Here is a 16,402-nt window from a genome sequence, read left to right as displayed (position 1 = left end):
TGACCGAGCTTTGCTCGGTATAGCAAACACTCATTGACTTCGTGTTATTTAACAACGCCATCTGCTAGAATAGCTATACGTGGGAGAGCCATGCTTCGGCACGAATGGGCTGGCTCGACCGGAGAAATACCACGTTCTCACAGAAAACTGGCGTGAAACAGCGCTTGCGCTGTGTTTCGCCGAGTGAGTGAGTTTACCGGAGGCCCAATCCCCTACCCTATTCCCTTCCCCACCCTCCCCTGTTCCCTTCCCTTCCCTACCCTTCCCTATTACCCTATTCCCTCTTAAAAGGCCGGCAACGCACCTGCAGCTCTTTTGATGCTGCGAGTGTCTGTGAGTGTTGTGAATATGGGCGACAGAAGTTGCTTTCCATCAGGTGACCCGTTTGCTCATTTGCCCCCTTATTTCATAAAAAAAAGCTGTTGTGTCGCTATAGCAATTAGTTGCTCACAAAATAGTATTATTATTCGCCAATAGATGTCGGAAATTTTTCAGTTTATCGATTATCAATAAAACACGAATAAAAAGACATTTTCTAAAAATGATTCCGATCTAGATCGATTTATCGCCCCCGAAACCCCCTATATACTAAATTTCATGAAAATCTAGAGATCTAAATAATAGATGTGTAAGTATATTATTTACTAATATTTTATCAAAACTCATAAAAATAAATTATTTCAATAGCTGTAAAGTGATTCCGAAATAGACTAAAATTCGAGATTTTTGAAACTTTGGAATGAAATATCTTAAAAACCTGAGCTGATAGAAAGAAAATTTCTTAGAAACATAATATTATGATCAGGGCACAAAGTTCTTACAGAAACAGCTTTTAGTTTTCAGGCAGCAAAACTACTGTTGACCAGTGTAATTTATTTTGTTTTTAGTATTTGTTGTTATAGCGGCAACGGAAATGAGTAATCTGTGAAAATTTCATCTCTCTAGCTATTACAGACAGACATTGAAGTCTTAATAATAGGGTCCCGTTTTTACCCCTTGGGTACGGAACCCTAAAACAACGCACGATCGGAAACGGAACCACCCTCTCAAATATCAACTCACGTACCACCGTCCAACGCGGGGGCCGGGGTGAGAAAAAAGTTTATGTTCCGAAAAAAAAGAACCCAGCGCAGCGCCATCCAGCAGGCGTGACGAGTGAGCAGACGAACTCGAAATTCGAATTCGATTCTCGCGTCTCGAATCGAATCAGTCTGCGCGGAACGTTCGACGAGGGAGGTTGTGTCGGTTCCGCTTTTAACCGGCGCATTGGTTTCGCGTAATCGTGTTCGAACTTTAAAATTATTTTATTTATTACGTTTTATTTTATCTACCTCGTTTTAACTGTGACAATATACGTGTTGTGAATATTATGTTATACTGAAGTGACATTTCATTATAATTGTAAAAATGGGTAAGTGTGAAAATCTTTGCTTGTTTTTAAATTTTTACGTCAACTAACAACTTATTAAAATTTTTGAATATTGTATTGTTTACTAAAATTCTGAAAAATATAACACTTGTAACATTAATTTGAGACCATCTTATGAAATCCTGGGTTCAGTTTTATTGTAGTACTTACTTATTATTTTCATGAAACTTATTCGTATAATATTATCTTTTAGGTATGTATCCCTAAACAACGAATACTACTTTATTATGACTTTATTTATTTTCGTTAAAGATAAAATAAAATGATTAAATTACATCAAATTAAAAATAAACAAAAAATTGTCAGCTGTAAAAGTTTTCCACCTTCTTTCAAAAGGATTAAAATAAAGCTTAGACTACATTACCGATGTTTCTCTTGACTATATTTATTACGAAGATATCATTTTTATAATGCAATGTTATTCTCATTTGTTAGATTTTAGTTCGATCCACTTTATTGTAATAATTCAGTAACCTGTATTTTTATAAATTTTTGTGCTAGGGATGGCACTTTTGTGTTGCATAGTTTTATATAAATTGCTATTGTCATAAGGAGCAAAATGGTCCAGACTCCAGGGGATATAATAATATTATCTATATTATAAGTGGCGAAAATAATGTAACTCATATTATCACATTAAAAACAAAAAAAAAATACATAAACATAGAATAGAATAGAAAATACTTTATTTGTACAACTTAAAACTAAACTTAAACTTAAAAAACACAATAAAGGAAAAATATGTACAAATAGGCGGTCTTACTGCTAGCAGCAGTTTCTGCCAGACAACCTTTTATCTTTAAAAAACATAATCTGACATCTGACTCAATTTTCTATGTTTTTAAGATTTTAAAATTAAACACACTAACTATTTAGTGATGTCAAAAATACGGTTTAATTTCTCAAAAATATCTGAAAATCTAGTTAGCGAGTCGCACAATATTTTTATTGTGCGACTCTCTAACTACCAACTAGATTTTCAGTTCTCTAGTTTCCAACCTTTATTTTTTATTTTTAATCAAAATTCAGTCTTTAATTCTATATTTGTAATCTGTATTCTTTCAATCGCTTCAATCTCTAATTTCTAAACCGATTTGGATGAAATTGCGTTCCGTGACAGTATATTTTGCAAAATACAATCCAATGTTGTAAATTCACAAGTCACTGCCCTGTAAAATAATAATTGAAACAACTATATTCATACATAATTGCTTTATTTTATATTAAAAATATTATCTGTAACCGGAAACTAGCTAACTACAAGGTCTTATCGAATAATTTAACACGAAATCAATAAAGCGGTCACTAAAATTCTACAAGGTAACCTAAATTATGTAAGAAGGCTGACAGTATTCAACTTGGTCAAAATGTAAAAAAATAGAAATGTCCTATTGTGTTAGTTTTTGTTATAAAACACGCAACACTTACAAATATATCAACAATCACTGAATGAAGATAATATTTATTATGTAAATAAATAATATAGTTGAATTTGGATTAAGAAAAATTGATCCCTACTGGCCTCTATAAAATATGATCGTAACAGATTTGCACAAACATGTCGCGACAGGCTCAATAATCAATGGCGGAAAGCTGTCTGCAAAAATACCTAAGTCCTCTGACTCTGATTTGTACGACTACTTGCAATAACCAGACAAATGGTTATGAGTTATGAAACCATAAAAATGTTTATGATATTATAATCCTTACGTCTTACATTATTATTTTGTGGGACGATTATTTTGAAAATATTTCAATTATAATTTATATCTGGCACTATAAAATTAGAACAAATATTTCTTACGGATTTAATATCTTATCGTTTAAAGTTAGAAATGATAATAGACATAAACTAAGAAGCTCTATAATTTTTATGAAATCTGACAATTGGTAGCCCTGGAAATTGGAATGTATGCGAAGGTTTTAATCTGGCAACCTCTGAAAAAATTCTAAAACGTTAGTTCAAAGACCATTGTCTCAATTCTGCAATTCATTAGCTTCCCGCTAGGAAAATGTAACATACTTTCACGGTATCGCAATGCAAAGACTGAGATTAGAACATAATGGTGTGGAGGTGGCCGCGTGGGAACGCTCCCAGGTCACGTGCCTACAATAGTGTATCCTCGGCTTTTAACCGTTTAATTATCAACCGTAAAATAATAACCGAACTGACCGGGTCAACGGTCAACTGCTTTCCGTGAAAAGTTGCGATTAAGTACATATTTTCTCAATCAATATTTAATTTCAGAAGTAGGTTGATTTCAGTCTCCTCAACAAAACTTACAATATTCATGCATTATAAATGTCTGTCAGTCTGTTACCTCTTCATGTTTAAACCGCTGAACCGATTTTGGCAAACGAATTTTGCCGCAACGAAGTTGCGGGCATCATCAGTGTGTGTTTGACTAATGGGAAAACAAAATATGATATTAACTTGTTTTCTTATAAGTGCTAATTAAAAAAATTATAACATAGATAAAAACATATTTTGGCAATTAATTTCTTATTTCACGGGTCTCAAGTAACCAATTACATCAAAAGATAGCAAGCTGCTATTTTAGTATAACAAAAGACTATTAAAGTTGATAATCCCACATTACATCGTCATTAAAACGAAAACACAAAAGCTATGTTACTCCAAATAGCTTAATAATTAACGCCGCGGCGATCCAGTACAATAATTGTTGCTACAGCAAAAATTTGCGGTTGCAACAGGAAATTAAAAAAAAAGCATCAACCGGATGAGTGAACTTATGAATGTAAGAGTGAATGAACTAAAAGATCAATCAATTACATCGCCATTCATAAGACTATGTTAATATTGTCTGGGTTCGCCTACGCAAGAAACCATATTAAAGTCCTACATTCATACTATTGTATAAATTATATTATATCGAAAAATATATATTATGACACCCATAAAAGTAACATATTAAATATCTGTCATTCTTTTGTGTTATTTAATATAATATGAATTCAGTGATACGAATTACGAACTAGCAAGAGCGTATACAATTATTACGTATTTTTTTTATTAAATGCTTCATAGTATAGACTATGTATTAGACAATTTTAGAATTGTCTAGCATAATACATACACGGAGCTAATACAAAGTACATACTTGCCTATGACTATTATAATGTAAAACGGGAAAAGTCCATGCTCCAGAAATACCATTGCACCCTTCCGCCAGGGTTGCCAGACATACAATAAAACTCGTACATTTGTACTACACTAACTACAGAATCTCGTGTAATTACGATATTCTGTAGTTTATGTATGTCGCAGCCAACTAGTTAAAATAACCGTTCAATCAAACAGCTAGCCCTTTGAAGTTTGACTGAACAACGCCATTCAATAACACGGCTATACGTCGTTTAGCCGACTTGTTGACTGCAACGTTTAACACTACAGCTAGACGAGGCTTAGCCAACTGGTTAAATGGCAAATTAACTAAGATGAACATTAGTATGTAATTTGAGAGAATATGAAAACTTTTTATAATTTCTGGGGAGATAATTCTTGGATTAAGTTTAAGAAGTGACCAAAAGTTTGATGAAATAAGTAAAAATTAAAAATACATTGTTTGTTGTACATATGAAGCCCATTGATCAACATATTAAAATAAAACATAAGTGTTTTTTTAAACGAGCGGTTATACATAAAATCACGTCTCGTCATCATATAAAAATATCTAAGAAATAATTTGAAAACTGCATACATATTTTGTAACGTGTGTGAGTCAAAGTATGGAGGAAATTCCCTAACCCAAATGTACTCCAGGATGACTAATGAGTGCCTGTAGATTATAATAGAAGATCAAAAGTCATTATTTTCGTTTACATACAAACGAATTTACATAATTTCAAACAGTAAAATATCTAATATACTTTAATCATAATAATAAATAACTATTGCTTTTATAGATAGATCTTTTTATGATTTAAGTATAATATTTTTTTCGGAAATAAGGGATTTTGGCCTGGGCCTAGCAAGGGGCCTGGTAGGAAAAGTTAAGATCGCCACATGGCAACCCTGCCTACCGCTATACGATCATTTGTCATTGAGGTGCGTTGAAAATTGCGTCTGGGATCTGGCCGCACCGTTCAACTGATTGCGAATTTGCGATAAACTTTGTCGGTCATTACTTACGGTATTTGTAGTAAAATGCTTATTGTATGATGTTTACCTGTAAGCAGTAAGTAAATAAAGAAAAAAAAAACATTTTTTGCCCGTGCTCTCACAAAACAGGGGTTTTGCCGCACAGGCTGAGCCGCACTACGCGCCGTGCACACCCCGGCGGCATGCCCCTGCGGACAGTGTACACCAGCTTTAAAATGTTTGCATTTCACGTCACATAGAACTGACGTTTTGTGGCGCCGCTGCCGCGTAGTGTGGTTTTTTTTTTTATGCAAGTAAACGTGACGTGCCGCGTCACCACGCTGCAGTATAATAGTGTCGCCGTACCTTATCTCACAACCAACTATTGTTGGACCATTGTTATTTCATTGATGGACAGAAATATTTGAATGACATAATTATTATGCGTGTCGCCTTTATATATTATGAATATGTTATGGGCCATTGAAATGTGCGTGGCGTAGGCTCACGTTTGATGGGACGCCAATAGTGGCTAGTGGTTTAGTGGTTCCGGCTACGTGATCGTGACTCAACGGCGCCCACGCCGCGCCCACCGGCGCCCACTAGCGCCAACCCCGCGCAAATCCTAAAACCTAGCTATAAATCTTATATGAAACATAAGCTTTCTCTAAGGAAAAAACAAGGATTTCTTAGTCATATCGTATGAGACTGTCCGTTCGTCCTTCTGGGCTTTGAGTTGTTTGTAATTCGCCATTCGGTAGCTATAGTTAGGTATTATAAGTAGGATTCAGCGATTATACCTTCTGCTTTATGATAGAAACTACCGCTGTTAGTAAGTAGTCAACTGTCAAAAACTTGGCCGAGTTATTGACTATGCGCGATTCCAAGAGACATCCAAGAGACAAGAGTTGCAGATAATATTACCCGGAGTCAATTCGAAATTTAAAAATGCGATTGTCTCGATGCAGCGTCCGGATTGTCTGCGGCGCGTCTAGTCTATTCGGGCGTTGGCAACAATATCGTGACCCTCTCCAAAATTCCAGGCTGGGTCCGCACTCCGCACACAGATAAAATTAGCCGAGAAAAGTTCGCAATTTAAAAATGCGATTGTCGCGATGCAGCGTCCAGATTTAGTGTCTGCGGCGCGTCTAGTCTATTTGGGTGTTGGCATTGGACTCGTGGCCCGTGGGAAACGGGTTGAACGACTCGGAGACAATACGAGATACACTCTATCTCGATTTAACCCAAACACCCACGCCGGTGCACCCACTAGGTAAACCTGCTGTTTTTAGGGCGAACTTGCTCTTCGACACACTGATGTAATATTAACTATGTTCGTAAAAAATGTACGTGTGAAGCATGCAGTGGGTCATTCATACTCATTTGGAGGAATGGCTTACTGCAAGCCACGTAGTACGTACATTTAATTGAAATGAGTAACGCCCTCGGTTCTTTGATCCTCAAAAATTTATTTAAAAAATTGTTATCTCTCATAATGTGTAGTTGGTCACATGTGTGATGACTGATGTGGTATGCAGGTAATTCAGTGAGGTTCTCTTAATTTAGGTTGCAAAATAAAATAACATTTCACCTTAAAAATTTCACAAATGTACAAAAATCTAGAATATGAAAGACCTAATTTAGGCACAATATAACGGCTAGGGCCGCGCTAACCTCGAATAACCTCAAAAAGTGTCCAACGCGTATTGATGTGTCTCGGGGGTAGTGGCCGACTGGTCGATAGAGCTAGGGCTGCCACTAGCTGGAAAACTTGGAAAAATAAAGGGTTAGTTTTTCAACTTTAGAGTTTGCTTCAATGAGTAAAAATTTATAAGTGCATTAATAGTAAAAGTAAAGGCGGTAATTTAGTAACTTTTGCTTAAATAATAAGAAATCAAACATTTCTTGTAGGAAAATAATGTTTCAACATTTACCAATTCTGTATATTGTGTGTATAGTTTTTCTTGTAAAAATTGCCTCATATCTGTGCGTAGATCATGCGAGTTGTAAGAATGTTATGTACTTAACAGTTTATAACCTATAAACAAAATATGTTTGCGAGGCTAACATAGATTTTTAATTATTTTAATAATAGGTCACACTTAAACTTTTTTATATTTGACATATTTTAATATTTGCCAATCACAAGGTGCTATTACAAAGCACTACACTACAGGCTAGCAGCGAATGGATGAGGGCTGCCGAAGTTAAGGATGATTGGCGCTTATTGGGACTCTGGGAGAGGCCTACGTTCAGAAGTGGACCGCAATAGGCTGTTTATGATGATGATGAATCTTAATACTCGACCACTTTAGGCATTGTCAACCCTGCTGGAAGCTCGCCAGCGAAGGCGCGACACATTAATCCACCCTCGCGGCCGTAAACCAGCTCAGACGGCACTGTTTATGTTAATACACGCAATTTTTACTGATACACCTTATTTATGACGGCGATATCGCGAATTCGCGTCTGTTTCCCACTGTCTGGTATTTTTAATAAATTGTAATAGAGATTATGTGTTACACACGTGTTTGAAGAAATAAAAAAGTGGTAACATCGTAGTGTCATCCCTTTTTTCTTAGATTGATTTGAAAGGGATGATACTACAATGTTTCCACTTTTTAATTCCTTCACTTTCTTGACAGACTATACACGTATAGATAGATGAATAAATTCTTTATTTGCACTTTATTACATGATTTTTGAAAATAGTTCTTATAAAATCCAGCTGTTTCTTCCATAAATAAAATAAGCGATTGGTCTCTACAAGAAGGACTCAAAAGACTCGTTTAATAATTGCGTCTATAATCTATCCTCCGTGGTCTAGTGGTTAGAGCGTCGCTCTCGACTCCGGAGGTCGTGGGTTCGAATCCCGCGTTGGAAACATGTTATTTCCAAGTTTGGTTAGGACAATGCAGGCTGATCACCTGATTGTCTGACAAGTAAGATGATCCATGCGTCGGATGGGCATGTAAAAAGTCGGTCCTGCGCCTGATCTCTCGCCAGTCGTGTCGGTCTTCCGTCCCACTGGGTTATGAGAGTAAAGGAATAGAGAGTGCTCTTGTGTACTGCGCACACACTTGGGCACTATAAAATTACTCCTGCGTACCTGGTCTGGTTTCAATGAAACCGGCCACCGTCACCGAAACCGGTGTGGGGATTATTATTATTATAATTATTACTATAATCTATATTTTCAGGTGCTTTAGCTGCCTGCCTTGCCCTTAAGCATTAAAAGCTATAATTAATATGTTGGTTGTTTCAGATGAGCGGCAAACGAACACGCAGCTATAGATGCGCGGTGCACCAGAGGGACCGCGAGGTCAGTTCTGAGAACGATTTCCATCTGCTTCTAGAAGATCCTACATTTTTCGCCAAGTAAGTAAGATTTAGTACTTTTTCTTCCTAGTTCCTAAGTAAATAAATTTAATTTTATTTTATTTTATCCCAGAAGAAATTCCTGTTTCAGTGCTGACAGGTAAATTTTCTTCGTGAATGATTTCTCTACATAAAATGACTTTAGGTTTTATAAATTACACTATGTTAATTAGTTTCTCAATGTAGTTAAATATTTACAGCTATTCTACGTGTTGCAAACGTTGCGTTATGTTTCACCAAAAAGTTTTGTTAACAAGCGGCCATTGCAAAACTAATGTCAGATTCATAAGCAACTTCAGTCAAAATTACAGTGAAATAAACAATACATTCTGACTAAATTGCAAGCATTATTACTAAAGGAAAATACATAAAAATGTAATACCAAGAAAGTATTTCAAAATATATTATGCTTGAATTAATATGATATTATAATAATCGTTAACCCTCAAAGCTATTGAGATCTTGTAAAGTGCTAATAACTTCCTAAATAACATCCGCATTTTAGCTATAGTACTTGTATAATGCAATTAAGTGCTAAATTAATATAAAAAAAGCAAGTATTTCTTAAGATATTTACATCAAGGATAATTTAAGTTTAGAGCTAGATTAGGATTTGTCGTCTCTGGCGTATTAAAAACTACAAAAGCCTTCACAGAGTCGCGTGTTGTCGATGTCTCATGAGTACAGCTTGTGCTTTGGCTGGCCTTTTTGATTGGCTAACGTCAAAATACTACTCAATCAACAACGCTGTTGAATAAATTAAAACTTCAGGCGAAGAACCTCAGACCGGTCATTAGTAATTTATTTATTTACATACTCATTTTGTTATTTCAGAATGGTTCACTTAGTGGCGATGGAAGTGTTGCCCGAGGAGAGGGACCGCAAGTACTACCAGGAGAGGTACACGTGCTGCCCGCCCCCACTCTTCATCATATTCGTCACATTATTAGAGGTAAGTGTAAATTTTTCCCCATATTGCCACACTAAACACAATTGCTGTGTGACTCCTGTGTGACTCGTTCTTCTCAGTATTAATAAATCGGACCACTCTTAGCCAATGTCGATGTCGATACAGTTACCTAAAATCTAACTCAAAACCTTTCAAGTGTGGAAACTCTATACAGTAACATAAGCCGTCACATAGAGCAACAAACGTTTTTATAACGTTTCATATTTCCGTTATGTTGGCGCATCACTTTCTACACAACTGTTCGATCCCCGCTCCAGTTACTACGGTTAATTAAAAAGTGTAATTGCTGATTTCACATCCGCGCGTTTACGTGAATCGTAACAATGCACGCGTGCCGTAAGTACGTCGCGTCTTGTTTCACGTCGCGACTCGGAGTACCGCGGCGCGGAGTAGAGGGTTAAACGCAAGCTAGCGCCAACAATCATTAGATTGACTATTGGCTACTTAATATATTGGTTAATTGCATTATGTCATCGGCGTATTTACATTAATTGTTAAGCTTGGTCTATAAAAAAATATATTGTGCATACTTATTATTAAATATCACGACTCCGCCTGGTTGTCATATCAATAACATAAATCCAATAAATATTCCGCAATCAAACTCTAAAAGTATTATTTTTCACACTAAATAATAATTACAATTTTGTCTAGCTTCCGACTCAAGAATACCCAATTAACATTAGGAATAACGAGTCGCTAGCGCCATCTATCGATTAAACTTCACACTTTATTGAATACGTTTGTGTTAATTTATGATCAATCTGTTTTGGCAGCCCTGCGGTCAACCATTGATTCACCGCTAACGCAAGTGTAGGTGCACTATGCCCCATTGATAATACCGTAACGGTTTTCCCTAATGAATAATGCGCAAAGTACAAAGTGAATTAACACAACACAAAATCGTTACAATTTTACTGGACCAACGCAACTATTCGTAAAATCATTGGATTGATAATCGAGAAACGCAACTCTGCGTAAAATCGATGCATTCATTCGAGCAACACAACTATTCGAATGCAATTTTATCCAAGCTACGCTGTTTCGATGAAAATCGATTCCGAGCGAACTTTCATCTGATACAATGGCGATTAATCTCAATGTTTTTGCTCTTTATCTTTCTTACGACGCGAATGATATTTTAATACGAAGTGACATTAGAAATCTACCGCTTTTGGATTTGATTGTTTGGTCTTCGGTCTTCACGAATAACTTTGCACGCGCTAAGTTTTTAAGATTAGATGGAAAGCCCTTTCGCTTCTTTATTCCTGTAATAATTATTATGATAAGCGTTAGTTTAGTTTACACTTTACGCGGCTAGGGTTGCCAGGTCGCTAAACCGAAAAGCCGGACAAAGCAGTCAGCTTTATTTTTTAGGCCGGACATTAGTACAAAAAAGAGTTGCTACTTGCTAGCTAGTAGGTACTTAGAATCTAAACTTTTAATATATGTATTTTTTTTTAACTTTTATTATAGAAATACAGCTAAAATTTGAACTTGCGAATAAAGTTCAATTTTCATTAACATTTGTCTACTTAAAAATGTCGAGACGTGTCGTCGAGTCTGGGCGCTAACTGCTAACCCTCAAGATGCATTTATCTACTTCAGTTTCTAGGCACCGTTAGGTTTCTGTAGCCGCTCCGGTTTTAAATAACAAAGCATGCTTAGCATCTGTCCCTTGCCCACGAATAATTATTCTATTAATAGCGGAAGCTAATCACGACATAGCTGGAATATCGATTTGCGTTTAGCTCTCCATCCGTGGTCAAGACTCACGACGCTATTGATTGTGGCTAACTGGCACATGCTTCACACGGCAGCGCTATTTATTAATGACTCGTAATAATATTTACTGTTGTTAGGCGCTTTAAATATGGACAGGCAATAGAACCAGCAGATTTTGGATAAAATACATATACTTACCCCGTACGTACTTAAAGTACATTTCGATACTTTAGTAAATAAGGATCAAACTCTGTGATAGTACCCTTTAATTTTTAAACAGTTTTACTATCTTTTATACTATTGGAATTTTGTCTACCGTACTGTTAAAATTCGCACTATGTATATATATTGTCTATGGTTCATAACATTGGTCATTGTCTAATAATTAATGGTGTGTTGACCTTATCATTGGAATTTCGCTGAGTGTGGTTGGCCAGTAATAAAAAAGTTAAAACATCTTTTAAAAAATTAACATAAATAAGTACTTAACATGTATTTTTCTTCTATGGTCAATAACATTGTCTATGGTATTCCAGCTGGGCGTGTTTGCGTGGTACGCGTGGGGCGGCGTGGCGGCGGCGGGGCCTGTGCCGGTGGACTCGCCGCTGGTGTACCGGCCGGACCGGCGGCGCGAGCTGTGGCGCTTCCTCACGTATAGCGTGGTGCATGCCGGCTGGCTACACCTGGTGTTTAACCTGCTGGTGCAGTTGGCGGTGAGTTGAACATTGAGCAACCTCTTTGGATGAGGCAGTTTTGTCTATGGTTTCGTAGGGTTAATGTAGATGGCGAGCTGGTGACGCGAGGTGTAGACTGCGCAATGTTGGTTTGGAACATTCTGTGGTATGGTCCAAAGTAAAGAAGGCGTATGAAGAAGTAGGACTAATTTACATACATGCTGCAAAACCATAAATAATATGTTCAATACATGAACTATTACAAGAATTTGCAAGAGCTAAGCGGTAGCATCCGCAAAAGGCTGTGCCTACTGCCTAATGGCACGGAACAAACTCAGCTAAGACCCCGCTATGCATTATCAGGTATTAGGAAATTACATTTAATTATTTCACAGAATCTTTCATGTAAATAAACTGAAATGATTTTTCCGACTTCCATAAAGGAACATATTCTACGACTATGTATGGTAGTAGTACATAGTAGGAACCGTACAGGAATTTGAAGTTTTGGGTTGGTGATACCAGTTCGCAGCACCATCGTTGTGCACGTGCCGTTTTATGTGCCCCTTCGCTTAGTGCGGTCTCATCTAGTATTTAAAGTACATTTTATAATCAGTGTTTAAGTTTAGAGCATGGACAAATTGTACGTGTATGATTTCTCTATGGTTTAGAGATACAGCTCGACAAGGCTTTAAATGAACGTGGGTGACATTGACGGGAGCGCTGCTGGTAAAGGAGAACTGTCAAACACATTTCAAAAATGACTAATGATAGAAGCGTTTAGTTCCTTTTCTCGCCACGTTCATATAAAGCCTTGTCGACTGTAAAATATGTATGATTTCTCTATGGTTTAGGATTCAGACTTTAGAGATATTATATATTCAATATACATATAATTCGTGTGTTTATAACAGCTGGTTTGTCGTTATAGGTGGGTCTGCCGCTGGAGATGGTGCACGGCGCGGCGCGGTGCGGGGCGGTGTACGCGGCGGGCGTGCTCGGGGGTTCCCTGGCGGCGTCCGTGTTGGACCCCGACGTGTGTCTCGCGGGCGCATCGGGCGGCGTATACGCGCTGTTAGCCGCTCACCTCGCCAACGCGCTGCTCAACTTCCACGCGATGCGCTACGGCGCGGTGCGTTTGGTTGCGGCGTTGGCGGTCGCGAGTTGCGACGTTGGGTTCGCGGTGCACGCGAGGTATACGAAGGTGAGTGTGTTATCTGGTGTTATCCAACTTGGGTGCGAATAATGAATAATGTTACATAGGTCTCTTATATTTAGTTATGTGATTGTATTATAAACAGTTATGATAAACCTTAATCTTGATTCTTGAATAGCTCATGTCCACTATGAAAAGGGTTGATGGCATGAAATCTATAACAAAGTTTGAAATATTTAATATGAAAGATACCAAGCGAAGAGATAGCGGAAACTACTCAAGTATTATCAGTGTAACTGAATATATTTTTGTCATCAGGAAGCACCACCCGTGTCGTACGCGGCGCATGTGGCCGGCGCGCTGGCGGGGCTGACCATTGGGTTACTCGTTCTGAAGCACGCGCAGCAGCGTCTCTGGGAGCGGCTGCTGTGGTGGGCAGCGTTAGGCGCCTACGCCGCGTGCACCCTCTTCGCGGTGCTCTACAACATATTCAGTGGGCCCGTCGACGAGCTCCACTACATGCCGCCCGACCCGCCGCCCGACGCCGGCTTCTGATTGGCCAGTATTACATCAACTCGATATTGTCTATGGTCTTACCGCGTACGATTTAATTTTGAAATGTTCCATTTTTTCAAATGAGTCGATTTTTTGTTAATTCCATTATTTGAATGTTCGGATATTTTTTTACACTAACTAGTCTGCGAATCTTTTTGTTTCAAACGTTGCAACGAATCACAGCCTAAAGCCAATTCGAGTTGATATTGTAAAAGACATCAGTATATGTAAACGAATCAAAGACTTGATTATTTGTCGCATTCGTGGCGGCTTAGCGTTTTGTTTGTGATATGCCTGGCGCATTCTCGCTAAGCCGCGGCCCGCGACGGTCACTGTAACATCGTGACGGACTCACAACACGCCTAGTCAATTTACCTTAGTGTGATACGCGTAAGTAGAATTAATTGAGGGTTGGAACTGCACTACTGGCTACCCTTATTGCCGATATCACCAACGCCTGTTGAATTCTAAAATATCGTCGTACCTGTCGTTCTTCGTATTTATGAAAGAGATGCATGATATGCAAGCAATTGACAGGCGTTGGTGAAGTTGGATTGTATTACTCATCGTTTCGCAGGAACTTAAACTGTATAATAACCAGTGTGTTAACGAAAAACTTTATTAGCAGAGTTTAATGGTACTTGGTTTCATTAGTTCCTGCAAAACGAATGTGTACTTTAGTTTGGGCGCGATGTTACGTCAATGTGACATTATTTTTTTTTGCTGATTTATTATCTGTGAAACATCGCGCCAGAATACGTTTTACAGTTTCTGTTATTTCGAATTACGATTGTAATATTCCGTTGAGATTGTCATTGCATTGTTATTGCTCTAAACAGCCCTCGCTTTACTTAATTGTTAAGTAGTGTTAATTGTATAATAGGTAAACTATTTTTGTACCTAACACCTGCGTCCGTAGAATAGGTTAAAGGCGTTACCGCGACACAGTATATTCTGAATTCTGGGCTCAACTGAAAACTATGTAACATTTCGTTTAGCATGTCTAATGCCATAATTTTTATTTTACTGAGAGCTGGCAAGTGGCAGTGCATTGGTAATATCGTTTTAAAATATATTTAAGTTTTTTTTAACTATCAGATTCTTTTGTGAATATTATATAGAGTTCAGTTGAAGACCAGAATTATGCCCAGCACACCAAAGATTAGAATAAAATGGCGTCCACAATTAAGGGCAATTTTTTCATCCTTGCAACCACAGAGTACTATAATACTGTTGCAACTATCCTTCCTCAAAAATAATATTATGATTTTTTGTACCGTTTCTATGTTGCGTCGATTGCTCAATGGCAATTTGAAGATTATGCTCAAATTTTAAATCTCGCATCTGCCACTTAATTGATGTGAACTGTACAAATAAGATTTTCATACTGCCAAAAAAAATGGGAAAAACGTTGTGCTGGTAACACTCAGCTTTTCCCCGGGATTCCCAGTTAAGCGGCAGATGCGATCGCGCGGTGTCGGTTAATTCGTCCAAGTGAATGTTGGTACCCGCAGGTACATCGTATGGCAACACCTTACTACTCACTAGTAAATAATTATTATATGTGCCTGATTCCTATTATTATTGTAATGTTGATTTTAATTGTATGAATCAAATATTGTCACAAAACCGACTGATTTTTTTGTATAAATTATTCCAGTGTATTCATTAATTTATTTTAAAAATTATTTTAAGTGTGAATCAAAGTAATAATAATTATGTGATTTTATGAAAAAAATGAGAATAAATAAGAATAAAAGTGATTGATACTACAATGTTATTGTCTTTTATTTTATGTGCCTCCTATGGAATAACGAATTATGGAAATTACCAAAAATATTTTTTTGGTTCAGTGAATGGTTAAAAGTTTTATTTGCTAGCGTGGTACGGATAACGGATTGTAACGTTAAAAATAAAATCCTGTTTTGTTGAAATAAGATTATGACAGTTAAATACCAGGATCTCAGAACCATATACTTAATATAATATACTGTAGCATTATAGGTTTATGCTCAGAACTATGTAGAACTTTAACGGAAGTCAAGTGCCGTCTGTACTCATGACTTAGAGCGCTTACAGACGAACGGCACGTGTCGGCGGCAGACGACGGCACGTGTCGGCGGCAGTCGACGGCAGGCGGCGGCACATGTCGACGGCAGCCGTCGACATTTTATCACGCTTGCAGTTGTGACGTACCGCGTAAAGGTAAGCGTTCACAGGTTGGTATCTTACGCAACGGACGTCTCGCAACGGATATTTTTTTTACAATACGTCCACTGTATCGGCAGCGTACGGATTACCGACTAGCTAGTATGTTTATCTTCAAATTTGTCCAAACAAACTTCCTAAGTCAAAATTTCTGCTTTCGACTTTTCTATCCACACCCCCCTTTTGAGCATTTATTTACTAGGCT

General features: G+C 37.5%; 1 protein-coding gene across 2 annotated transcripts in view; it reads left to right on the top strand.

The window, feature by feature from the left end:
- Positions 1 to 15,684, top strand: part of LOC121732200 (rhomboid-related protein 3) — a 154,915-nt gene extending 139,231 nt beyond the window's left edge. Inside the window, exons 1-6 of one of the 2 annotated variants that reach the window (XM_042122001.1) lie at positions 1,183 to 1,411; positions 8,797 to 8,909; positions 9,744 to 9,861; positions 12,141 to 12,317; positions 13,210 to 13,482; positions 13,753 to 15,684. In XM_042122001.1, coding sequence (XP_041977935.1) covers positions 8,797 to 8,909; positions 9,744 to 9,861; positions 12,141 to 12,317; positions 13,210 to 13,482; positions 13,753 to 13,989 — 918 coding nt within the window. In that variant the 5' untranslated portion in view covers positions 1,183 to 1,411 and the 3' untranslated portion in view covers positions 13,990 to 15,684. Of the gene's footprint in view, positions 1 to 1,182; positions 1,412 to 8,796; positions 8,910 to 9,743; positions 9,862 to 12,140; positions 12,318 to 13,209; positions 13,483 to 13,752 lie in introns of those variants that run through there. The other variant, XM_042122000.1, reaches the window with a different exon arrangement.
- The last annotated feature ends 718 nt before the right edge of the window (positions 15,685 to 16,402 follow it).

This window comes from Aricia agestis, chromosome 12, assembly GCF_905147365.1.
Source record: "Aricia agestis chromosome 12, ilAriAges1.1, whole genome shotgun sequence".
Lineage (NCBI taxonomy): Eukaryota > Metazoa > Arthropoda > Insecta > Lepidoptera > Lycaenidae > Aricia > Aricia agestis.
Note: the sequence above shows the minus strand (reverse complement) of the source record. Positions and strands in the feature narration are given on the sequence as shown.